Source organism: Simochromis diagramma, unplaced genomic scaffold (assembly GCF_900408965.1).
Source record: "Simochromis diagramma unplaced genomic scaffold, fSimDia1.1 OVJJ01000685.1, whole genome shotgun sequence".
NCBI classification, from domain to species: Eukaryota; Metazoa; Chordata; class Actinopteri; order Cichliformes; family Cichlidae; genus Simochromis; species Simochromis diagramma.
In genome coordinates, this window is record NW_024387477.1 from 12,717,578 (window position 1) to 12,744,219 (window position 26,642).

The 26,642-nt window shown below is 38.2% G+C and overlaps 1 protein-coding gene across 3 annotated transcripts; it reads left to right on the forward strand.

Annotated features, from left to right (window-relative positions):
- Nucleotides 1–25,758, forward strand: klhl4 (kelch-like family member 4). 3 transcript variants are annotated; one of them, XM_040015796.1, is made up of 12 exons: nucleotides 1–281; nucleotides 4,803–5,812; nucleotides 13,162–13,329; nucleotides 14,298–14,434; nucleotides 14,831–15,027; nucleotides 17,056–17,268; nucleotides 18,402–18,588; nucleotides 18,731–18,955; nucleotides 20,814–20,976; nucleotides 21,936–22,148; nucleotides 23,791–23,962; nucleotides 24,336–25,758. In XM_040015796.1, exons 2-12 carry the CDS (start codon nucleotides 5,352–5,354, stop codon nucleotides 24,393–24,395), a joined length of 2,196 nt encoding a protein of 731 aa, XP_039871730.1. In that variant the 5' UTR covers nucleotides 1–281; nucleotides 4,803–5,351; the 3' UTR covers nucleotides 24,396–25,758. The 3 variants fall into 3 exon arrangements, with proteins under 3 accessions (XP_039871730.1, XP_039871731.1, XP_039871733.1); XM_040015797.1 differs by having other exon boundaries at nucleotides 5,346–5,812; XM_040015799.1 differs by lacking the exon at nucleotides 4,803–5,812 and having other exon boundaries at nucleotides 22–281.
- Nucleotides 25,759–26,642: the final 884 nt, after the last annotated feature.

The following is a 26,642-nucleotide window of genomic DNA, read 5'->3' on the forward strand; positions in this document are numbered from 1 at the left end:
TAACAGACGCCTCTTATTGAAAAGGGCTTTGTGAAAGCTTTGCTTTAAACACAGGATAGGACCTGGTTGCTTGAATGCAGTTGTTATTGTCGTACAGAGGAAGGAAATTATCAGGAGTTTCCTTCAAAAGAGGAAAGTGCCCCTTTCCTTTCTGGAGAAGCAAACAATTCTGTAGTGAAAGAGTTTGAGCAGTCATGAGGATCATCCCTGTTGGCCATTCATTTTAAAAGATCCTTCCACCATTTGAATGCTGAGGAATATACTTCAAATCAGTTTCTCAGGTAAGAAGAAAGATTACTAAATATTACTGTTTTGTAGATATTTGCTGTAATTTAACTCACACTGTCCCTTTTGGCAGATGATCGTTTTGCCAAACAATATAAACTGAAAGCATAAATTAGTTTAGATGCAAGAAGGGCCAATCATAAACAAGACGTATATTGCAAATATATGTTTTATGAAGTTAAATATATTTGTGATGAACATATGGAAAGTTAAAATATGTGAAGTGAATGTTGAAGAAATGAAATTATTCACAGACTGCCTATTGAAAGACCTTTGTCTTTCCTTTGCCAGACAGAATTAAATACTGTGTTCAAACCTGTCTAATAATTTCCTAAATAGTATGCCATAGTCCATATGTTTGCTATACAGCAGTCTTGTCTGCTTCTTCAGCCATAAAATCACAGACTAAACACAATTTTCTGGCTTTCATAGTAAGTTGACAACCGAATTTCCTTTCTACATAAACTGAGTTAAGAATGTAATAGCAAACTATTAGGTAGTCTTCTGTTTTAAAGGTTGAAATCTCTATTGTGTGGAAAATCGAAGTGGCTTTTGGTGTGTGCACGTATAAGTGTACTTTCATGATTGTCATTTGAGTGCTTGTAATGAAGAGAGAACATAGTGTGTTAGTGTGTGTTTTTTTATGTTTTGATGGCATTTTCTTTGATTGGATCTTGGTAGTCTCTGCCCAACAAATCACATCACACATGTTGAGATACAAGCTCGTTCTTACATTTTCAAAAGAAATAATTAGCTAGCATTCGTGATACATAATTAGATAGCAACAAACAAAAACAAGCAAACAAAGGAAAAGATCAAGGGATTTCAAGGAAGGCATTACATTAATTTAGTAGTTTGAATTTTTACACAATTTAATGTAATATATATCATTTAAGACATTTGACTGTCTAATCTTAATGTGACTGCTGCTCTAAACCGACCGCTTACATTCAGTGACTGACTAGGCATGCAGCTATGGTATGTGTAGTGGGGAGACAGATGTTGGACGATAATATAGTTGACCACGCCAATCTGGCATCTCACATTTCATGTGTTGTGCAGTGTACAGCTAGACTGTGCCCTTGACTTCTGTGCAAACAAAAGAAATGACCCATTGCGATGTCACTGTGCATTATAGCATACTTGGACTTTCTAATGTTTTTTTTCATTAAGAATCCATTCTGTTGTCATGATGCATTATTGGTAGCATTTTGAAAAACTGTTGGATTGGATGTTTTATGAGACTTTTTTTTTTCACACAACTGTTTTAATATTCCTTTAACACATCTAGTCAGGATACAATTCCCCACATCTGCACCTTGATTTAAAAAAAATATCTTATAAAACATTAAATCCAGCTTCTAGACTAAGATGAATTAATATGTGGAGAATATATTTGCAGTGGAAAAGGGAAAATTTAAAGTTTCACTGAGTCCTGTCTAAGCCTCTGCATTCAAATTAGGAGAAAATCACTGTCTGATGTATTCAAGTAAGAAACTGTCTTGGAGAAAGTTGCATAGTGTTTTGAAAGCTTCATCTGTAAGGATATATGGTAGAGGGTGATGAAGAAGAGTGCCGCAGGTAGTTCTAGCTTGCATGCTAGTTCGCTTTCATGTTAAACTGCAAAGGAGAACATTCATTTCCAGCACTGTTTTGCTACTGAAAGACACAATTGCACAATGTAGTTTTTGTTGGTACACATCAAAAGTTGTTTTTTCTTATAAAAATGACTCTTGTCTTGTAAAGTACATTAAAGGGTAGTGAAAACCTGGAAATTTGAATATACTGATGCAAATCTGACAACATATTTAAGGAACTTTTAATCCACAAAACCTTAATTTTAACTAGAGATGGACCGATCCGATATTACGTATCTGTATCGGTCCGATACTGACGTAAATTACTGTATCGGATATCGGAGAAAAATAAAAAATGTAATCCGATCCATTAAATATCAAAAAAGCACCTCACAAAACTTTCGACAAGGCGTAACTCTCCTCATAACCGTAGCACGTGGGAGCAGTGTGGTGATAGAGCGGCTGTGTGTATTTGTAGCCTCGCTACCAATCCGGCATTTCATCTCCGAGGAAGTGATCCCAGAGAGAAGTAAAGCAAGTGTGTAAGTTCATCTCTGAATGTTTGTAAAGCATTCCCGCGTTAAGCTTAACAACCGATATATGGAGCGACTGCCTCTTCTCTCCCCCTCCGTCTTCTGCTGCTACTTCAATCATGAAACTGATCAGTGATCAGCTGATCGGCTTTTCTGTCGCGAGTCCGTCTCTCTTGTTTGTTTATCTCCCACTTTGCACCAGAAAGAGGACACCAGCGGCTGAATAACAGAAGCACGTTTAAGCTTGATAATCTGTTGTTAGAATTTATTTAATATTACTTTCTAGACCAGGATTCTTTTCTACGTAGCTGACGGCTGGTAACTGTGCAGGGGCGGATCTAGCAAAGTTTAGCCAGGGGGGCCGATAGGGCATTAACAGGGAGAAGGGGGCACAAAGACATACTTTTCTTTCTTATTCTCATTTAAAATGTTGAGCTTTTATTAAATAATTATCTGAATCTTACACCCAAAGTTTTACTCTGTTGTAAAATGAATAGAAGTCCATTACTGTATATAGTAACTATTAAGTCTAATATACCCTAGTAAGCTATAGTACTTTTTCCTTTGGGAAGGTACCATCTGTGCAGTCTGCAGTTCTGTTGAAGAAAGATGTTGAATCTTTTTAATTATTTTTGAAAAATAATTTATTTCTGTGCAATTTTTTTCACACTGCATCAAATTAAATTTGATTACTTCGATTAAGCATCATGAGGTGGAGGGTGGGGGGTGGTTCCTTATTTTTTCTTTTTTTTTTTTTTTTTGCTGGGAGTTTTAGAGCCCTATTAGTTAGGTTGCTTACTCTTTAAAATACCAGAATAGGGAGGATGGAGTAGGTTTAAGTTTATTAGATTGATCAGTATTGCTGAACTATGAAATATTTTGGGTGCAGTGCATTTTTTGCATACAGGTATAACAGAATAGCTTTAGTGTTTTTTTTTTTTTTTGTTTTTTGTTTTTTTTAACTTGAGTATGAACTTATACAAAAAGCAGCAAGATATTAAAAAAACGTTTTTATTGATTAAAAAACACACTATATCGGATTCATATCGGTATCGGCCGATATCCAAATTTATGATATCGGTATCGGTATCGGACATAAAAAAGTGGTATTGTGCCATCTCTAATTTTAACAGATGAAAAGGTTTGGAGAAAGCATTTTGCAAGTTAACTTTAGTGTATGGCTGTATGTTTGATCAGAGAAAATGCCAAAGCAATTAAGAAAAACTAATACAATATTGTACATGGCAGACCTCTGTTTTGTTTCTGCAATACATGTATTTTCCTTGTAAAGGTACATTTAGCTGTGTGCACTGATGGTAACTGACAGTGGAATTTTATGGTAGATTTAAAGACTCAAAGAGCTTGTTTTGAAATAGACAAAGGAAACAGACTAGAATTCTTAATCCTTTGATAATGTCATTGACAATGCACAACCTCCTAGAGCAATATATTTAAGCATATTTTAGAGGTAAAAAGAAATTTAATATATGTGCAACTGCCCCAACAAATAACCCATATTTTAGCTCGAGCTGATCAAGGAGGATAAAGGCATTTTGAGAGGGTTTCCTCTCACTTTTTTTAGTGAAGTAAATATTGGGCATAAATACACAAAGACATTGCTGCATTATCATTTTCATCTATTTCACAGTAGTAAAAGTGAAACTTGTTGTAACTTTGTAATACAGCAATAAAATCTGTGAAAATAGTAGTGGGAAGCTAAGGTGCAAAACATTAAATCTGACTGAGCTATTCCATTGCAGAAATACATAAAACATCCTGATCCTATTCAGATAAAAAAAAAAAAGGTGTTATAAAGTATTCACCACTAATTTTCCTAGTTTACAATGGGTAACAAATGAAATAAAAAATCTATAAATGCTGTCCAAACATATACACTGTTGTTCTGTCACTTTTACTTTGAAATATGTTCAAGTATATGTTAGGAAGGAACAGTAAAATATAATGCCTGACTGCGGAAGAAGGTTTGTAATGACCTTGAAGGCTCATCAGTATGTAGTCTTTTCACTTGTAATTACAGGGGGCTTTCCAGACAGTGAAGGGGAATATATTTTTTCTGCATGGGCACCTACATTGACACATTCTCCCATGAGATTCTGTTTGATGTGAAAATGGCAGACTGCATAAATGTGTGTATTAGTGTGAAATTAATTTCTCTGCCATTTAACAGCGTGAGGTGATATGTGGTGCTTATTTGTTTGAGATTAATGTATCTCATATTTTCTGTTTATAGACAAGCATGAATGTGCATCCACGTAGATTAATGTAATAAGAGCCCCTGCAAATGATCCTAGCATGTAGAACTAGTATATAGTAGTTAGCTAGCTTCCTGGGTTCCTCATTCAACAAGCAGTGATTTACTTTGTTACGGTGTGACCTCATCATCTAGGTTCTACGATACCCCACCTCCACCTCACAGCAAGAGCAGCCAGCTCACATACACATACAGAGAACATACTCATGGTCACACACAGAACAGAATCGAAGGGGTCTACGCAGAGCTGGAGAGAAAGAGAGAGAGAGAAAGAGCGAGAGAGAAAGCGAAACAGACGAGGCGAAGGGGAGGGAGTGTGGATCATGCATGTGCATTAACTCAGCACAGCAGCAGCAGCAGCAGCAGCAGCAGCAGCAACAAACAGAAACAGCAGCACAGGAGGAAAAAAGAGAAAGAAAGACAGAGAGGGGAAACTGGAGGGAGGGTTGTAGTCTAAGGCACAAGAACAATAGCTGCAGAGGACTGCTTTCCATCTCCACTAAAAGAACAACGGAGGAGTAATAGAAGGAGGAGGGGGTGGTCATGATAGTAATGAGACAATAACGGAAGAGAAGAGGCACACTGTAGTCAGTGAGGACTGAAACCAAGGCTCTTCTCTTCTCTGCTCTCCATGTTTTTGGGGACTCAACGTTCCCTTGCCTTATTCTCCAAACCCAGAGGAGGATGTCTGTGTCAGGGAAGAAGGAATTTGACGTGAAACAGATCCTTAGGCTTCGCTGGCGCTGGTTCAGCCATTCATCCCAAGGTTCGGCTGGTGGAGGAGGCGGTGGGGTTGGTGGTGGAGGAGGTTACATTCAGCAGGATGGCCTGGACCACAGAGGAACGCCTGTCCAGGGACGACTGAAAAGTCACTCGCGGGAAAGAGGTGTTGGAGGTCTCCGGAAGACTAACAGCCCAGTACACAGCATCTTGGCACCAACGCCAGGCCCCACACCTGTCTATGTCAGAGCAGGTCATCAATCATGGCATCATCAGCAGAGCACCATCCAAGGTTCCCAGGCCAGCGAAGATTCTTCAAAGAACAGTTCTTCTCCCAGTACAACAAGGAAAGATGACACAAACACTGGCCAAGAAGATGTAAAGAGTTCCACAGAAGACCCTGCAGAGCTGGAGGCCAGAGAAAGGTATGACTGTTATTAGGTGTTAGAAATTAGGAGACTGTGTAAAGTGCTATAACGGTCACTTTTGATCATATGCTCAGTTAGCAGAGACTGGTTATGGGATGCTCTTTTATAAATACATGGTTTCTTCAGGTTTCACAGTGAAAATATAGCTACTGAATAAAATAAGCAACTGAAAAAAAAAGAAATATTACACATTAGGCAGTATCCCCTTGATTAAATTTTTAAAAAGTGTTTGTTGTTATCAGTAAAAAAAAGAGAACAACCCAACTTTAAATAATAAAGATATAACAGTCATACTTAAAAATGGCTAAACATTGTGAAACTGCATTTTAACTTAAATATTAGCTGTGCCATTATGCATGTAGATCCTGTAATTATGCAAAGATTAAATGAACTGCACAGCCATCATTTTCCAGTTTACTCAGGCTATTCAGCTTCTACCATGGCTCACCTGGGGACAGCTCACTCTCATTGTCCACAGCATGTTAGGCAGGATGAACCAATAAAACATCCTTTTAATTATTCATTGAACTGAAAGCTGAGGCTTTTCCTGCTCCTCTGACTGTGTTGTGGTCCAGGTTACATGCACAGTATTCCTTTGAAAGAGTGTTTTTGTTTTAACAAGGCACACTATGGCATTCTACTATAGAAATATAAAAGGATAGCTGGAAGGAGTGATTACATCACATAACAAGTACTGGACCTATAAAAAGAAGAAGCAGTGCAATCGCATGAATTATCTAGACTGCCGAGCACAACTACATCCACTTTATGAGCTAAAAGCTATTCAAGCTAGTGGCTGGTATATGATGTTTGATTTATTTTCTAGCAGAATGTTATTACAAATCCTATACTGAAGTGAGTTTTATAGCTATAAATCCTTCCCCCTGCCTTTTCATGTTGTGTTTTTCCTCTGACTTCCATGTGATCCTACAGCTTCTTCCAGGAAGTAAATAGGTTAGAGTTCTATATGTGTGTTGCTGTGTGTGTGTGTGTGTGTGTGTGTGTTTGCACGCGTGCACACACTGTCTGGCAGAAGACTAAAAGCATGTCATATTAAAGATGAAAAGACCACGTTTCCTTTTATCTCGGCTGTGACATTCTAAGGTGAATTGGTCCTTAAGCATTGCTGATTTCTGTACGCTTTTGTTCTGTACACCTGGTGAGGAAGTGAACAATGAAAGTAAACCTTCCCCTATGTTTTTGTACAGAGCTCAGTGAGAAAAAAAGCACCTAATTCCCAATACATAGTCTCTACCTACAGCCAAAAACGTGTCAATATGAATTGAATAGATATCACAGTCAGTGGATGGTTTGGTTCTCGGGGAAGAACATGAATAATTCTCAGCTAAGGTACAGTTTTGGAATCAATTCAACATCCTGCACTGTGTGTTGGCATAATTGGCAGATGTTCATATTTTTTGAGTCCCTATGTGTGAAAAGTGCATGCATAAAAGATGTGACTCACAGTAAAAATGTGTAACGGTCTGGCTCTCGGGGACCTTGAGTTCACGCTGGTCATGTAAAATACAGCACAGTCGTCACATTCACACAATTCTGAAATATTAAAATGGTTCTGTTTTTGTTGGAGCATATACTCTGCTCTTATGTGTTTGATTGTAGCCTTATTCATTTAAGACATTATCGTGAATTATTTTACATTTTGTTTTGCCAGCCTAACCTGTGAAAAATCGAAACAGAACACGACTCTTCAGTACTGACAGACATTTCATCATTTCCCATGTTAAAATTCGCCCTGTGAGCAAATGCTTTATATGATGACGAGTCCAATATTTTTTGATCATTCAGTACAATAAATAGTTGGAAAGTAAAATTTAGTCGTGAGCAGTTATTGCAGAAATAAATAGTTGCATTGCATAATGCCACTTTTCAGTCACGGCTGTGCTTAATGGAAATACACCAACTCAATAACTGTGAAGGAGTACTTTCTGGAAATGACTTTGGGATGGATGTACGATGTAGCCTGGTGAATTACACCAGTGGCTGTGTCACACATCATGGCTCACATGTTCATCTGCAGCTAAGCAGATGTATGGATGTCACTGAGATATGCACATTCATTTACTCTACCAGCTGGGTGGCCTTATTATGTCTCACATCATAAATCCTTGACACATAATTTGTGACAATCCCTCAGGCTGAATCTCACAAATGAGTTCTGCTGGCAGTGAAAAACACAAAAGTTTGGCCTTTTGCTACAGCTAGGAAATACCTGTCAGTCATTTTGAGATATATGCCACTCAGTGACTAGTTTTCATTCATATAATGTCTTCGTCCCACCATTTTCTTTCATTCATAGTAGAATTCAACTCAGATTACTGTCAAACTGAATTATCTGGGAAATTCAATGAAAACTGTGCACCTCTTGTGGCTGTATATTTACAAGATTATATGTAATGTGGTTATACCAAAACGTATAGAAAGACAAAAAAAACTGACACATGCAATGAGTATTTAGATAATAACACAAAAAGTCAGTGACACATTTATGCTGTGGTTACAAAACATTTACTGTCCAAGTTACTTCTACATACTGTGTGTGGAAGCTATTGAATCAAATGTAGTATAGTAAATGGGTTGCTGTTTCCCACACTTGCTCTTAATGCCCCAAATGCTGCATCTACATACTGTATATTTGCTCTGTCCTCGTGACTCTCATCCAAATAGCTTCTTTCTACAGTTGACAGAAAATATATGGCAGAAGTTAACCTGAATGGAATGGAAACCCTGACCTTTCCCACATAAACACTAACAGTGGCTTGAGTCAGTGTGCTGTTACTATGAATGATATCTCAATTCCCTCTCCACCACCTTGGAAAAGAAATACCACCACCTTACCCCCTGTCAGCAGCAGTAATTCAGATATTTGTCCAGTTCTTCATAATGGCACAAGGCTTATTAGGTCTCTGTGTGACACATCCAGTTGATGCATCCTTAAGATATTTGTAAACTGCAAAACACAAACTTTCTGTTGTAATCTTTAAATTACACCCTGAGGGTTTAGGTGATTGTGTTATTGCCTGTAATAAATTGTGAATGTTGTTTGCCCAATCAGCGTTCTGTATGCCAAAGGCAATCTTAGATGGAAGCTAAAGATGAAGCCAGAATTATCATAAAAAATTTCTTTGTGCTTATACAAGGCTTTGAGCAATACTGAGAAGACACGCATTATGTGCCGCCCACATTTGGTAATTTCTGTTCAAATGAGACATGAATTTTTATGAATTTTCCGTGGATACCATAGAAGGGGCCATGACTTGGTTCAGCAGTTTCACTCATAGCACTTTGCACTGAAATAGATTAAGGAGGTGCAGACTGCGATCAGTTTTATAATTATGACAGACTAAAATATAAATCAATCACAATATGCACAATTACATAGCATTGGTAAGATTTAGGAAAATGCCACGTTTACCACATTTAGTGGCCCCCTTGTAAAGTATAGAAACTTTAAAGTTACAACTATAAACATTATATAACAAGTGCCTTTAAATATCCAGTATATACAAGGTTCCATTGAAATGGTAAAATGGTAAATGGTCTGTATTTGTATAGCGCTTTACTAGTCCCTAAGGACCCCAAAGCGCTTTACACATCCAGTCATCCACCCATTCACACACACAGTCACACACTGGTGATGGCAAGCTACATTGTAGCCACAGCCACCCTGGGGCGCACTGACACTGCTGTAAGATCACTGACTAATTTATTTAGCCACGAACATCAGATTTATATAAATTATGCACAATCCACAATATGACATCCTCATACCTTATGCAAGTTAACCTGCCACCAGCAAAGCAGTAAGGAGATTTCTGCTAAGATCTGCACATTTTTTCACTTACAGGACGCCCCCAGCTCCTAATACACACATGTGCGTGTGTTTCTACATTTGTGAGGACACTCATCTTTTACCCTTTTTGTTTTCTCTTGTTTTGCTTTCATGACCTCTGGGATCACTGAAAATATTTAGGGAGACAAAATATTATTGCTGTGACCCCCCCCCCCCCACACACACACCCACACACCCTTCTGCTAACTGCATTCACCCTGGCCCATTCGACTACAGTCAGAGCAGATTTCACAAGCTATGGTGGTAATGGGTATGCCCACAATAACAATGGCACAGGAAGGAAAAAAGACATCACCAAAAAGCTGCAATCTTCAGTGACACGGGGAAAAAAAGCAGAGAGAAAACTATGTTTGTGCAAAAATATCATCTCAGTCTCGATGCCTGGATCAAGTTATTACAGCCAGTGTATAAAATCTTTCCAACATAAAGCCCAGTGGCAGTATACTGACTGTCAGAGTACAGAAAGAAAAGGATCTCATTGAATATATAGAGCTGGCACAAGCTGTATAAAGCTTTGTAGGAATTGTTGGATTTTCCACACAACTCAAGCTACTCAGTAGAATTCTGGGGAAAATGGCTGCTCTAATCCATTTTCAAAGATTCATTTCACATTTGGCACTCACATAGAGAGATGGAGTTGACATCAGTTGGAATAAGAACGAAAATTTCAACAACATATCTGACACATAACTTTTATAGCTAAAGGGTTTTAAAAGCTGATGACAAAACTACATAAACAGTCTAACAATCCTTCAGGTATTTTAAATGACCTGCTCTCTATTATTATTTATTCATGTATTGTTTGCATGTATTTATCTGTATCTTGTGGTCAAAAGTTACACAATTGGGCTACAAGTCCTGACAAATGCAATAAATATTGCATTGCCTCTGCCTCACCTGCATAGTGGAATTTTTAAATATGCAGTGTCTCAGAAGCAATTAGTCACACTGTGGTGTGATAGCTCTGAGAGGGTGTGAGGAGCATATGACAAGACTTGGGGTGATATGCGCTCAGTGAAGGAAAACTGATGTAGTATAAGGTGTGATGATAAATAAGGCAGAATCTCCAATTCTGTTCTAGTTTTTCTTATTGCGTTTTGTCTTATTATTTAACTTCTTATAATTTTGACTTTAAGTAGATGCAAAAAAAAAAAATGCTTCAGTTTGTACAGTACAAAAGAAATCTGGATGCTCGCTGACAATGCGGCTTTATGTGGATTGCTTTGTAGTGTGCCTTGTGCAATGTAGAGCATTGTCTGTACAGCAGCTTCTTTGGAGATGGGTGTTCTAGGGTTTTAGTGCCTCTATAAAAATGGGCTATACCTGTGATGATCCAGCCCACTATTGGAAGCAAACTATACACCTCAGAGCAAATTTACTGCTCCCTAGAATGTGATACCAAAGCAATTAGTGTCGGAGAGATTGGTAGGCATGAAAAATCCTTACAGCATGCCTTGGAGCCAATACAAAGGCAATGCATCTCAGTTTTATGGCCCAACTGTTTATTCAGTCTTGTTTGGTGTTCCTCTCCGAGACTCTGGAGTCAGTGGGGAATATCATGACGGGGCAATAAATTACATTTGAATTTAGCATAAAGTCTCCCAATAAAGCTTAGACCATAGGATATGGTATAACTAGTGTGCTGTATAAACAATGCCTGGATGGAAAATGTTTTAGCTTTTAATAGTGAAAGAGGAGAAAGTCACACGCTCGGCTGAAAATTTTTATAATAGCGTATTAATCAGGATGTCAATAAAACGCCCTCCATCTTTCCTGCAGTATCAATCCCACTGCATGCCAATATATTGCTCTGCCAAGCTTTACAGGGTTTTCGGTTCATTTGTATTGACAAATCTGTAACTTCACTGGTTTATGCAGCTCTCATATCAGCATATGAGTAGTAATGAGCGGGGGACATAAAGTGTTGCTTAAAATAGCAGTGACATTTTTTTTTCTTGAGCACTATCAGTCTTTACACAGTAGAAGCGCCATGAGATGACTGTAAATTCCCCCAGAGAGACGGCTTGGGTGTTTATGTAGCATAACAAACAACTCTAAATGTCATTGAGTAGACTTTTCCTGTGAAGGACACCAAAGTGACTGGGCTGCAATATTTGCCATGAGTGTGAGGGATTACTCGGATGCCTATAAAACAGCATGTAATCTAGCAGCCTATGGGGACGGGGACTCAGCCTTACCACAATGCTGTGAGGAACAGGCTGGTTCACTTGTTAAGTCGCTGTTTTTTTGGAAAACACACATGCACACCCAGATATGCAGAGGCACACAGGAACAGACAAAAAGGCATGCGCGCATTCTCGCTGCAAAGCTGTTGCATTGATTGTGCTGCTGGCTTGTCCCATTGGACTGCAGTGCTTAGTTATCCACTTATGTATGGAGTTTAGTCCATAAGAGTTTTAATTTCAGCTTAGAGTGGCAAGAAAGATGCAGATTCACTGCAGGGAAAAAAGGATTCAGGAGTCCAATGTGTCCAAATAAGCTCTTTTGTGTCGTTGGTAATTTGCTGTTTATCTTGCTGTGTACAGCTATTTAATTTTGTTTTTAGTTCATATTTGGACAGAAAGAGTTAACAGCAAGTGAGAGTAATACACTTTCTTGAATAATTTGTCACAGCGCTGCTAACTTGTGTTTCATGTCTTCTAGAAATGGAGTCGCTGCTCCTACATTGGTATTAGATTTCATAAATGACAAAATCATGCAAAAAATAAATAAATAAATAAACAAAAGCAAATAATAAAAAAATCCAGATGAATGGCTGAATTAAACAGATCACAAGCAGATCCACTGAGTGAACACAATGGATCTGCTGATACGTCTATTCAGCAGCATATTGTGTTAGCTCAACTCAAACAAACAAAATATAATCTTTTTTTTTTCCATTTAAAAGTAGTAGATTAATATTTTTGCTTTGTTGCCTAGGCAGCTTTTGAAATTCAAAAAAAAAAAAAGTCTCTTTTAATTTTCTGATGATGGGAAAGGTATACAAACTCTGTGTTCACTGGTTTGCATCCTAATTTCTATTCCACTGTGATCTAATTACACCATTGCCCAGCCGTATTCCTGCATTACAGCTTATTCATGGACAAACCCTGTGATCCATTGCATGATGTTGTCAATATTGGAGCCCTTAGTTGAATGGCTGAATTAAAGAGATCACATGAAATCTCTTGAATGCTAAGAACCATTGTGTTCCCTCAGTGGATCTCCCTGCATATTGTGTTAGTTCATCATAAACAAACAAACAAACAAACAGACAAAACATTTAAACATGCCTAGATTCCATACCTATAGGGAGGGGCAAACTATTTTTAATGCTGTGTTAAAAATGCAACATGTTGATTATACCGCACAGACTGTAAAGATACTGCAGTCATACAGTCAGGGTTAATTGTTTTTATATTTTTAAATTACACCACGTCTTTTTTCTTCCTCTCTCTTTGCTCTTCTTCCACAGGTTGGTTCTGAGCACCTTCTCCAGAATGAATACCAATTCCTCAGATGAGTTTTTCCAAGCCACAAACCATGCGGAACAGACATTCCGGAAAATGGAGACCTACCTCCAGCACAAGCAACTGTGTGATGTCCTCTTGATAGCAGGGGACCACAAGATACCGGCTCACAGGTTGGTGTTTGTGCCTCTGTCTGCTTTGATTTCATTAATTACTTACTGCTTTAGAACCGAGTTAAAAAGAAGCTCATCTGGATGCACTTCGTTAAGATAGCAATGCAGGCAGTCAGACTTTGGTCTGGACCACAGTTTGCAATAAATTTGGTCAGTTTGATCTATATGGGGGATAATTGGATGAGCTTTGAAATTCAAAGAAAGTCTCTTCTGATTTTCCGGTGACAAGAAAGCTATGCAAACTCAATGTTCACTGGTTTGCATTCTAATATCTCCTCCAGTGTGATCTAATTACACCATTGCCCAGCCTTATTCCTACATTAAAATCTGTACATGGACAAATATTGTGATCCACTGCATGGCATCTCTTGACTGCTGAGAACCATTGTGTGGATCTGCTTGTATGTCTATCCACACGGTATATTATGTTAAGGATCTGGTACGTTCCACAGTGCCAGAAAAGAAGTATCTTAGTAACTTAGTTGCCTGAATTTTTATAGCTGGATTTTTAAATTCTACTTTCAGATACAATCATGTAAAGCAAAGTTTAAACCATAAAAATCCATATTAGAAACCGTAAGCGCGTGTGAATGTATGCTGACTGATTTATTCATTCACATTTCCTTCATGAATCCACAAGCTTGTTGCTTGAGCTTGCTAGACAAATTAGTTAACATAATTACAAGTCTGACCATTGTAGCTATTAACATAACATACTGTATGTGGGATAAAATAATTTATCACAGGCTGACAAAGTGGAATCATACAGTGGTGGAAGGGGGCTATAAATCACTGTAAAATGGAATAAGTACACTGACAGTACATTATGAATATGGTGTATTGAGTCATGTGAGGCATGCTGTTTGTTAGGAAGCAGGGCTTCATTTGGGGGCATTCTTAAAACCACAAGACCATAGATCTCCCACCAACATGTAACCCAATTCATTGATCTTTTTTCTTTATGGCAGATTGGTCTTAAGTGCTGTGTCGGACTACTTTGCTGCTATGTTCACGAGTGACGTGAGAGAGGCGAAGCAAGAAGAGATAAAGATGGAGGGAGTGGATCCAGAAGCCCTCAGATCCCTGGTTCATTTTGCCTACACTGGTGAGTGCTTATAAAGACATTCACTAGCCCTTGTAAGTAGTTATGAGACTTCTGAAATGCAGCATGATTAAAATGGATCAATAAGACAATTCATCATAGAGCTGGCAGACTGGGCAGGACTTCAACACAAAATTGCTTCTTTTTTTTAAACTGGGCAAATGGCTGTTTGGGAAATATGCTTAAATCAAAATATCCACTTTTTACAGTTTAAAATTTGTGTGGTAAAAATCATAATAATGGCTATCCTTGTAAAAGATTTTAAGTGATTTCATTATTAATGCTATAATTTAGCTGTTGATGCCTTTTATTTGATTCAAATGTTAATCGCAAAACTGCTTCCATGCAGTTTCGGTCATGTGTTGTTTTTCATGTAGTTTCCATGTTGTGACATTGCAGGTGTCCTTGAGCTGAAAGAGGAGACCATTGAGAGTTTACTGGCAGCAGCTTGTCTCCTCCAGCTTTCACAAGTCATCCAGGTTTGCTGTAACTTTCTGATGAAACAGCTTCATCCCTCCAATTGCCTGGGAATCCGTTCCTTTGCAGATGCCCAGGGCTGTGTGGACCTGCTTAATGTGGCTCATAACTACACCATGGTAGGACTATGAACAGAGCCAGACCACATTTTCATGGTGGGCTGCATTATTCAGATCATAATAAATAATGGGATTGCACTCATCATTGCGCGCGCGCGCACACACACACACACACACACACACACACACACACACACAGGGGATTCTTTAATCATAAAAGACATAACTTTAATACGAATTTTTAAAAAATTTAGTTTCATTACTGTGCACTCACAGGAAGTAATAACCAACCGAGTTCCTGACACCGCTTGTTAGGATTTATTTGTTTAAGATATGCAATTACTCTACATTTCTGTGAGAAATATTCCTGTTGGATTAGGATTCACCCACATGTTCGTCAGATAATTTCTTGCTGGTCATGCAGAACTGACAGCACAAGACAGGCGTTATCTCCTAAAGGACATCTGCTCACTCTGTTTACACAGTCCCCATCCGAGACCAGGAGGTTAATCTAATCATAAAACTGCACAAGAGGCCCAGCTTCCTGTTCAGTCACGTCAGTAATGAGCAGGGATGTTCGGGCTTCCTGGAAGACTATCCTCTATCCCCTCAGCTGAAGATTTTTGTTTTGATAAGCTTGTTTTTTCCCCATTACAGCACGGCAGCTTCCGACACCGTTTTCCTTCATGAAAGAATACTTTAATGTTCAGTATATACACGTTTAATATTATATAGTTTCATATTGCAATATTTTTCCAGCTGTAAAATACTTTGATTTCCACACAGGATTTCAATTAATACTTGACAATTTCGGTTTTGTAAATTAATCCTGATCTCAGGAAAGAATAAAGAGCAGTCTTTGTTGCAAACCAGTGCAAATTACATAGTAATCAAAAGTTTTTGGAAGGTAATTTTCCCAGCCTTGCATTAGTTTAAGTATTAGTTTTTCAATTACTCTTTCAATTAAACCAGTTAATATCCTGTGCCGCTGGTCTCGTTTTCTGAGGAGTTTACTTGACTGCTGTGAGTCTGCCAGTATCTACAAACACATCCTTTTAAATGGTTATGAAACAAACTTGGCTAAGTTTTCAATTTTGTTGTAAGCTCTTCAGCATTTGCAGTTACAAATTTATTGGTTTAACGCAATGTCAAAGAGCTGGATTGAGTTTCTCCCTTCTCTTTAGCACCAGAGATCAATAGATGTCCCTCATTTCATTAAGGCTCTCCTTGCTAAGCTCTTAAAACCTGCCCTCAAAAGATAGATCGGACTAACACTGCAATGTGTCGCATGTTGATGATCAATAGCATGCTTGTTTCTTGTTTCATGCTTTCTACAGTGAGCACTCGATTTGTTAAAGATTATAATGATGAATCCTTTACTGCTTTGTTTAAAGCATAAACAGTGCAGAAAAATGGCCAAATGTTGGACATACCATAGATGCACATATGAGCAGGAATGTTTTATATATCATCTCTAATGGAACTGCCCAGAGACAAAGCCCTTGAAGAGGTAGCCATGCAGTGCTTTAATATTGCCTGGGCTTCTGGCCAATAAATGGAAGATTAATCTTTAGAAAGGCAATAGAAAACAGCTTCCATCAAACTTGGAACTGGATACGCCATTGGTGGGATTGTAATGGAGGTTTCCAGAGCCTGTTTTTCATTAAAGACTTATAAAGGCTTATTGGTATCATGTATGATCAGCAGAAAAAATGCCATATTAGCTTAAGAGGAGGCTTTTCGGAGCGAATGCTCTATACCAGATTGATTTGTAGTCTGTTGTTATGTGGATCATTTTATTTACTGAACTAAGTTAAACAGATGATGGCTTCATCTGTTCTTTGGAAAGAAATAATTTGAGAAATGGAGAGCGATTCACTGCGGTTATCGGTTATTGGAGATAAAGACCTCCAAACTGGCACTCTCTATCTCTTCACGTTCATTTTTCTTCACCTCTCTGTCCTTGTGCCACTTGGACCTCAGAGATGCAGAAACATACACAGACACACACAAAATGCTGCACCAAGCGTACTCCTCGGCTAATAACTGATGATTATCTGTCTCCTCTGCGTCTCCGCTATGTTCCAGGAACACTTCCTCGAGGTCATTCAGAACCAGGAGTTCCTGCTGCTCCCCACAGCTGAAATTGTTAAGCTGCTCTCCAGCGATGACATCAATGTTCCTGATGAAGAGACGATCTTCCAAGCTTTGATGATGTGGGTGAGGTATGATGTCCAGAATCGACAACAGGACCTCGGGGTGCTTCTTGCTTACATCCGCCTACCCCTACTTCCTCCACAGGTGAGACAGCCGATCAGGACTGTAAGTTGCTTATGCTTGTGTTAGAGCTTGTGACTGATGATTCAGATGGTACAAGTCAGCTTGGCTTCATTACAGAAGGTGTGATTTGTGATCTTTGATACTCTGTCCAGGTTGTAACTCCTCATTTTATAACTTTGTTAACTTAAAATGAATAATGAAATGAATAGAAATAATAACTAACACGAACACAGTTTATGTGATGTAAAATTATGCTGTATTTCTGCAAGTAAGCACTGACTCACAACTTGGTCATCTTGATTTAAATAACCTAACAGGAAACAGATAAGCATTTTTGACAGATATGAAGCATGAACATATCTGTTTTTTTTTAAATGCTATTTTATTTTCACTGACAAATTGCTTTCCAAAAGTAATTATGCTCAAGTTATTTTTTTATTATTATCAGTATGCAGGAAAGTAACCTGCAGCATTATTGTTTGCAAAATGAAAAATATGTGGAAGATATGATACATAAGGTTTTTCATCCATGGCTTGGGAGATGCCATTTGCTGCGAGGCAAATAAACAACAGAAATGAATCATTGTTTTTTTTTTCTTCTCAAAACTGGTAAAGTTCTTTTTAAGTCTCGCAGGCATAGCGGTATCAATGAATAAATGCAAAAATATATGAAAGTGAAATGTCTGAGAAAACCCACATAAAAAGCAACTTCACTGCAGTTTCTGTAATGTGCGGAAATGTAAGAGTGCTACTATTTCTCAGAATAGAAAGAAAAGTTTAGCTCTTCTGCAGTGCATTTACAAAAAAGAAGTAAAATCATTAAAATACAGTGTGTTTGTTATGTTTTTGCTGTTTTATCTAATTGCAATAATTTATATAGTGACTTCCTTTAAAGTAATAGTTTGATGATAGACAAAGATTAGATAATTTTGTTTTTGCTTTCACCCCATTTTAATTAAAACATATCATAATCTTAATTTTCAATGCTGTTTTGCAGTTATATATATATATGACATCTTTTCCAAAGGGATTTAAAATCTACACATTATATTACAAATACCATTCCACAACAGAGATTTCTATAAATACCATAAACATTAGAAATTTTCGGCACACATTATAATGCAGCTAATTTTTATTTTCTTGAAATATAGCTCCTTGCAGATCTGGAAAACAACAAGATGTTCTCTGATGATCTGGAATGTCAAAAGCTACTAATGGAAGCCATGAAGTACCACCTTCTACCTGAAAGACGCCCAATGTTTCAGAGCCCAAGAACAAAACCTAGGAAATCCACTGTTGGTGCACTTTATGCTGTCGGAGGAATGGATGCTACCAAAGGTATCCGACATAGCAACTTACTGAAAAGACTCAGAAGATGGCTTTGCCAGATGTATAAAAAGAGAGAGTTAGCTTATACACAATTGTTCTAAGTGTATGGCAACACAGGTTATCTAAATTGCGGCATTTTGTTTTATTTCAGGCTCTACCACCATAGAGAAGTATGACTTGCGAACAAACACTTGGGTCCAGGTTGGAGTCATGAATGGGCGCCGGCTGCAGTTTGGTGTGGCAGTGATAGATAATAAGTTGTACGTGGTTGGAGGGAGAGATGGACTGAAGACGTCCAACATGGTGGAGTGCTATAACCCCATCAGCAAAGTGTGGTCCACCATGCCCCCAATGTCAACACACAGACATGGGCTTGGTGAGTGATTGGCATATAACTGGCCAACAGCATATTGTTATTTACATTGGCATTCATGCATTTTTAGTAGAATTGGTACTATGTCTGTGTTCTGAAACTTACTTGCCTTTCCATGCACATACATGGAAAGAATAATGTAGGAAAAACGTGCCATACTTCTTTTTCAAATGGAAAGCTATAGGTAGGAAGAGCAGCAGCAAGCCTTCCATACAGAACAGAACAGGAAGCAGTGATAACAGCTCTGATGCTGGTTAAATCAGGCACAGTATAAAAGGAGGACCTAGGGTAGAGGTGGGTTGCAAAGTAGCTTGCAAATGCCCAACAACTGTAGGAAGTTAAAAAAATTTAAATAGCACATTGCATATGAGATTTCGCAAATGAAAGCATAGAGGGTATCAGCTTAACTCTTTGCTACTGCAGGCTGGCACTGAGATCATCTTATCTGCCAGGACTGTGGTTGAATTCAACTTTGTGACTTTGTCTTGAATATTATCCTGCCTAATGCCAACTAACTGGAATGATCATTTCATTACAAACTGCAACCCATCAATTTTCAAAAAAAATTCATTAACTTCTTTTATTTCATGATGAAATTTTTTTTACAAAGACATAACACATATGGTTCTATATGTTTCAGGTTTCAGCTCAGTTAACCAAGCAGATTTTTTGAAACACCAAAGAGGATACATATTTAGTAAGGCCACAATTGGTAGGCTGTTAAGAAAATCTTTTTTTTTTGACATATACCTTTGATATTTTTTCCATTCCACTATCAAAGCTTGGCAAGCTGTGCTGGCCCTGCTCTTCCTTACCCTTCCCTGCCCAATAAATCTCATATCAGAAGCATTTTGATTCACAGTTGAAACAGGCCTGGGTAACAGAGGAGGGAGATCTTGTCAAAGCATTCAGCTCACTCACACAGTGTGGTCGGAGGTATCAGCAAGCCCAGGAGATCACACTGTACAGATTACCTGCGCTGTCTTTGATCTTTCACGTACCAAATATCTCTTGGTGCTTTGCTTATCTTGTGCATATTTTCATTCTGAATATGTTTTAACTTAGTGTCTACCAACATCCCCCGCATAGCCATTTCCTGCTGTGTGCTTTATGGGTAAAGAAAAGGAAAAAAACGTGTTGTTTTTTATCCCCAACCCACAAGCCAGTAATAAAAAGAAGCCTCACTACAAGACCAGTTTTCATTTGACAGTGTTTATGTCACTCGAGGTTCTCTGAATGCGGTCTTGTCCTCGTGTTTCCTCTAAATAATTGAACTCTCACCAAAGGAAATAAGTGTTTTCATATAAAAATCCATTGTGCTAAAGCACCCTCTGCATTGACGCTGGTGGAAATAACCATTCCTATGTGACTGGGGGACGAGGAATAACAAAGCAGTTTTATAGTCTTCCTGTTTTCTGAATAGCTTTGGCCAGCTGGTTGACTCACTCTGCTCTGTTCTAAAATGAGAAACGTATCTCTGCTCAGACTCTCTAAGAATAACATTCACTTGGAAATCTTTGGACTTCTTTCACTGATTATTCTCTTAGATGTGTTTAAGGTTTCTGTGTTCGAATACCTTTTTCATGTAATTTTGGCAAAAATGTTTGTTTCATTTAACCTCAGTGAAGTAAACACATGAACATTTGAAACAACTTAATATAATTATGCAGACAAAATCACACATGATCGAAACACGTATATAAAATATTAAATATTCTCTTTATTTCGTTAAATTTATAGTAGCAAATATTTATAGCGTTTGATTTTTCCATATGCAGTATCTAATGGGACAATTCATCTTATTTATCTTTACAGCATTAATTGTTTGGATAGCATTCATTTCTTATTTCTATTTCTGCAGGTATTGCTGTGCTGGAGGGTCCCATGTATGCTGTAGGAGGCCATGACGGCTGGAGCTATCTCAACACGGTGGAGCGCTGGGACCCACAGGCCAGACAGTGGAACTACGTGGCCAGCATGTCGACACCACGGAGCACTATGGGAGTCACAGCACTTAATGGAAAGTAAGTTGCTATGACCCCCATCTTTGTCTAACCTGTTTGACTATCCCATCATAGCCTTTTAATTAAAATGTGCAACCTTAAACTTTAATGCAAAGTGTGCTATTGTATTTCCGCTTGCCTGCCTCTGAAGCCATTGCCCTCTGCAAATTAGTACTAAGAAGGCAGACATTTGCAGGCAATTCACACTTAAAAAGGAAGCCTAATTGGAGTATGCTCTTTTTTTAGGGTGCTGCCGTCCATAAATTCTACTTTTCTACTTGACTGAAGTAAACTTGCATATAAGGATAGCACAGTTAGTCTTTATTCCTGCACCTCTTAGTCAGTTTTAGCTATTTATTTGCTGGAACAAATGTTTTTGCAGGCAGTAAACTTGCAGCTGGATTTGAGCATGAAATAAAACAAGCATGGTTGTGTAACTCACAGTGCAGTGGTCCAGGAAAAGCTGGAGCACAGTATTAATGCACTATTAGTTCGACAACATTATACTTCCTTTGTGGTCTGCGTCAGATAAACTCCAAGGTGGCTGTGCAACAGTGCAGCTCGGAGCAAAGGCTGCTCTGATTAGTGTGGTAATTTATACAGTATAATCTAGACTCCATAAATGCAAAACACTTGATGTATTTGTATGTATTAAATACCTTACAACACAATTTAAAAGTAAATTAGGCAAATAACAGACCAGCTTTCGGCCTAATTTGAATATGTTTGTGTGCTGAAGCAGAAAAGAAGCTGCTGCTCCTTTGAGCTACAAGCTACATTTAACCCACTGATGTTATCTTTTCTTATCTAAGAAAACTATCTTTGAAAAATGTTCTGCTCAGCACCGTATCATCTACAATCTGTCTTACTATCACTGTTCTGATAATGTTTAGATAACAATTCTGTTTCGAAGCACGCAGCGGCTACTCATTTGTCGAATATTCGTTCATAATTTTGCTTAATTTACTCGAATCTTTCAGACTATTTGCAGTTGGTGGTCGAGATGGAAGCTCCTGTCTTAGGTCGATGGAGTGCTTTGATCCACACACCAACAAGTGGAGCATGTGTGCACCAATGACCAAGAGACGAGGAGGAGTGGGTGTAGCAACATACAACAACTTCCTGTACGCCGTGGGAGGACACGATGCCCCTGCTTCCAACCACTGTTCTAGACTCTCCGATTGTGTTGAGAGGTCAGTAAATGCACGTCCTCATCTCCAGAGTACACAGAAGACAATGGTGTGTTTGGACTGATGTTCATTGAACTCAGTAATGGGTGGGGTCAAGTTAGGAAAATTTCTCAAAGGAACAAAAAGGAATTCCTCTTGATCCCCACCCTGTTCCTGCATTTGGAGACATGTCTACATTACGCAATACCCTATTGTAGAGACCACTGTTGCTACACATGGTTTTATGTTATAGTATCTGGCACCATCTGGTGGCCACAATATCCTCTTTAGCCCAAACCTGAGGTAAACCCATTGGCGTGATTTAAATACACGTAACTGTTTTTTTTTTTTTTTGTTTTTTTTGGGATAAAATACAGACATCATTTTTTCTAGGACATCACATTTTACTCAGATATTTATATATATATTCCCTCTTGTCATGGTGATGCACTGGTGAGTACTGTATAACTTTAGAGGTTTATACCTACTGGTTGAGTAGGTCCTTTCAAGAGGCTGAAACTCCAGATACACCCCTAGTACAAAGAACAACTTTACTGTTCTACCCACATGTTTCAGCCTGTAGCTGAAACAGCCTGTAGCATTCTGGTATTATGCAGTTCTTCCACGGTGAGTGTGTCTCACAAAGATAAAAGGTTGTGCAAACAGAGTAGAGATGTCTGGCACAACTTTCAAGGTACACAGAGCAGAGCAAAAGTTGAAAGCGGTACAGTGTTGTTCTTCCATGAAGAGCAAGTCTAAAAAAGATAAAATGTTGCAAGGCTACAGGCTGAAATGTGCTGGTCAGGCAATAAAGTTGTTCTTCATACCGCATGTGTTGCTGGAGCTTCAACCTCTTTAAACTTTTGTTCTTTTCTTTGCACCTTATTAGCAGATGAAGTTGTGAGTAGAAGTTTTCAGTCTTCAGTCTTCCTCCTACAGTCCAAACACACATTTGGTAGATTAAGTGGTGATTATGTACTTGTGTATATGGTAGTGTGTAGTTCTCTGTCTCTCTGTGTTAGCCCTGTGACCTGTTCAGGATGTACCTTGCCTCTTTAACTTTGCCAACTGGGATAAGTTGGATGAGCCGTTACAAGAACAGGCAGTTATTCATCTGTTAAATTCAAATATAGAATGTAGTACCTGCTCAGCTGCATTATCATGTGATCGTGGCTGTTTCACATTTTCGATATACATTGTTACTGATGTACTTTTAACAAGCAGCACACAATACTTAATAATAACAACCACAATTCACACTTTTTTCCCATAGTGGACGGATTTTTAAATATTTGAGTGACTGTTTTGTTCATAAGCATAAAAAGTAAATCAAATGATGCCTCTTAACTTCCAATATGGACAAACAGATGAAAAAAAATCTTTCTGTGGAAAATTCTGTCTGATGAGTCAAGTTCTCCCTGGACCGAGCATCTGCCAGCTGCTTTTGGAAAGACAGCTTTGTCTTTTGCTTTAATGTTTCACTTTAGTTCTCTGTGACCATTCAGACATCTGTGATTAAACAGGAGGAACATAAGGCCGTTCCAATTAGTGGGGATGAGATGCTGTTAGACTGACTGAGTAAATGAACTTTTAGAGAAAATGTTGTTTCGCCATACTGAGTAATGTAATGCAACGCCAGTTGTTCAACCAAATATTTTAATTACAGGTATGACCCAAAGACGGACACCTGGACCACCGTGGCTCCCCTCAGTGTTCCCCGGGATGCGGTTGGTGTTTGCCTGCTGGGTGACAGACTTTATGCAGTGGGCGGATATGACGGCCAGTCGTATTTGAACACTGTAGAGTCCTACGATGCACAGAACAATGAGTGGACTGAGGTAATTGCATTAACTCAATTTAATGAAACTGCAAAAACAAAGTTATGAAATATATTCCTACTATTTTAGATTAGAAAAAGTATGAAAAAAATCCAGCTGAGAAAAATAAATAGTTTAAAAAGTTATAAAAAGAATAAAACTTTAATAGAACTGCAGATATTTTGCTAGAACAGTTACAACCAACATCATGGCTTCAGTTAAATCTGAAGTGACTGAAGCCTATCAATATTTTATAGTTGCTTTTCTTTTTGCATGTTTTTTTGGTTTAAATCTTGACCCTTTGACCTCCTTATCAGCATGAAGTAAAACAGGATTTTTTTAAAAAGCCATCCTTACATGAAAGACTGATGTGTACCTCTCTGTCTTCCTGTAGGAGGTCCCTCTTAACATTGGCAGGGCAGGCGCCTGTGTGGTGGTGGTGAAATTGCCTTGAGCGTTTTGTCTCAAAACAGCATGGGTAACAAATGAGGGAGCAGCAAAGAAGAGTGGACAAACAAAACAACAGATCAAGGACGGTTCCTTTGAGAGTCATGCTTTTATTTTTTCTTACTTTAACTCGCCTCTCCAGAATTTTCAGAGGGAAACACAGACAGAGCCTTGCCCATAAACCAGTGTTGCTATCATTAGTGGACATGCCTGCCCACTGGGAAGGACTTGTTCAGAAACTGGAATGCACTGCACATTCTTCACATTCTCGACCAATCAAGAATTTTCATAGACTCGGCCAAGCTGCGGAGAATCAGCGCCAGGCCTTTGTTGTACGGCTTTGTTATACTAGTTTTATGAAAAGTGACGTGAATGTCTGCAAGATTACATTTAAAACTTACAGTCTGAACAAATAAGCCAAACTCCAGGTTAGTTTACATTTCTACGCAAACATTTCGTACCAGTACCATCTCACACAATATATTTTTGGGATTAAATCTCCATTTATAGCCACTATAATGAAAATTGTTGTAACAAATAGAAATAACCGTACCAGTGTCTTTCCTCATGGGTGGTCAGAATCACTTCTGAAGCATAGGAGACCACTGTGAACACCAAGGGTTGAAGTAAAGCAATGAAATGATTTTTTTTTTTCTGAATAAAATATTTAGACGTTTTATTGCTTTTATTTTGCTTTTTTTTAAGCCTGTAGCTAAAAAACACCAAAGTCATTTGCTTGTTTTAGATGTCTTGTTACTAGTTACATGTTCTAAAGGTTTACAAATTTGTGAATTACAGAAAAATATATCATATTGATATTTCACATTGCTGTACAGATTTTTGTGAACTTTCTCAAATGACATTTGTGTTTATAGGATCATGCCTAAACCAGCGCCCTCAGATCACTACAGTCATTGCTGTTCATTTGGCTTCCTTCCTGGGCATGCTAGCCGAGTGAATGTTTCGTTTGATTTACATAATATTATATATGACGATCATTACCGTCCTGTCTGTATTTTTAAGGATATAAGACCTTCTGAGTTACATAGATCTTTTTTTTTTCATCACAAACCCTTGCAGTGGAATCAGGTGCATCTAAACCAGCTATGTGAATCTATGACAGCTTTTATTTTACACGTTACCTGCAGCACTAGGAAACCTGATTGCCACAGCACTTCACTATTGCAAATGTTTCGAATTTTTACATTTGTAGTTGGTATATCTGTTTAGAAAAACGAAACATTACGACCTTCTTCTTAATAATTTGTAACTGTAATTCGAACACGTTCTGGGGCCAAATGCTAATGTTTTTATCATAATTTTGTACAGCATGAGAACCAATAAATAAACTGACTTCAGTCTTCTCTGCATGATCAAATCCATGTTTAGAGTTGTGGCCCCACACCGGGCACATTTTCATTACTCTTGTTGTTCTGCTTCAAGTAAACATAACCGATTCTTTGACTAAACAGGCTTGGAAGCTGCTTTGATGTCTGTCAGCGTTAACCTTAGTTTTGTTTTCACTGCAGTGCCCTCTTCTTAAATCAAGCAAGCATGTTTGTTGATATTGCTGTGTTTTTTCAATCTCCCATCAACAGAATGAGGACCAAAATGCTTTTGCTTGCCTTTGTTTTTTCCCCATTGTTTACCCTTCAAATAGTCCCTTCAGCCCACCATCCTCTAGCTTGTTTGGTAAGATTTCAATCACTTTCGCATACATAATATTGGCTTATGTGTCCACGTGTGCACTTTTTTTTTTTTTTTTTAATTTTCAGGAACCTGTTGGTGATTTTAAAATACACAGTATAGTAGACACATAACAGGAAAAAAATCCCTTTTGCACTTTCCTTTTTTTCACATCATGTAAAGATTAATCGTCTTCTCTAGCTTTCTATTTTTGTTTATCTGCATCTTTTCCTGCCAGAGCTCATGAGGGAAATCAATAAAAGGATAATAGCTTTGATCTAAACTCACCTCTCAAAGTAAAATGTGGAATTCCTCAGTATATATCTGTACATTAATTTGAGATGCAGTGCTGTGGAAATATGGGGCCATGATGATTAGAATTGCTTTATTCAATTTGGTCCTGCGAAGATTGTAACAAGATGCAAATATACAGAATTTCTGTATACTCATCTCATAGTTTACCTCAGTATTGCCTAATCTTTAACAGCACCGTCAGACTAAGCTGCTTTGCCAAGTCAATCTACTAACAGGTTAACAGCTGCAGTACACACATGGATACACACTGAAT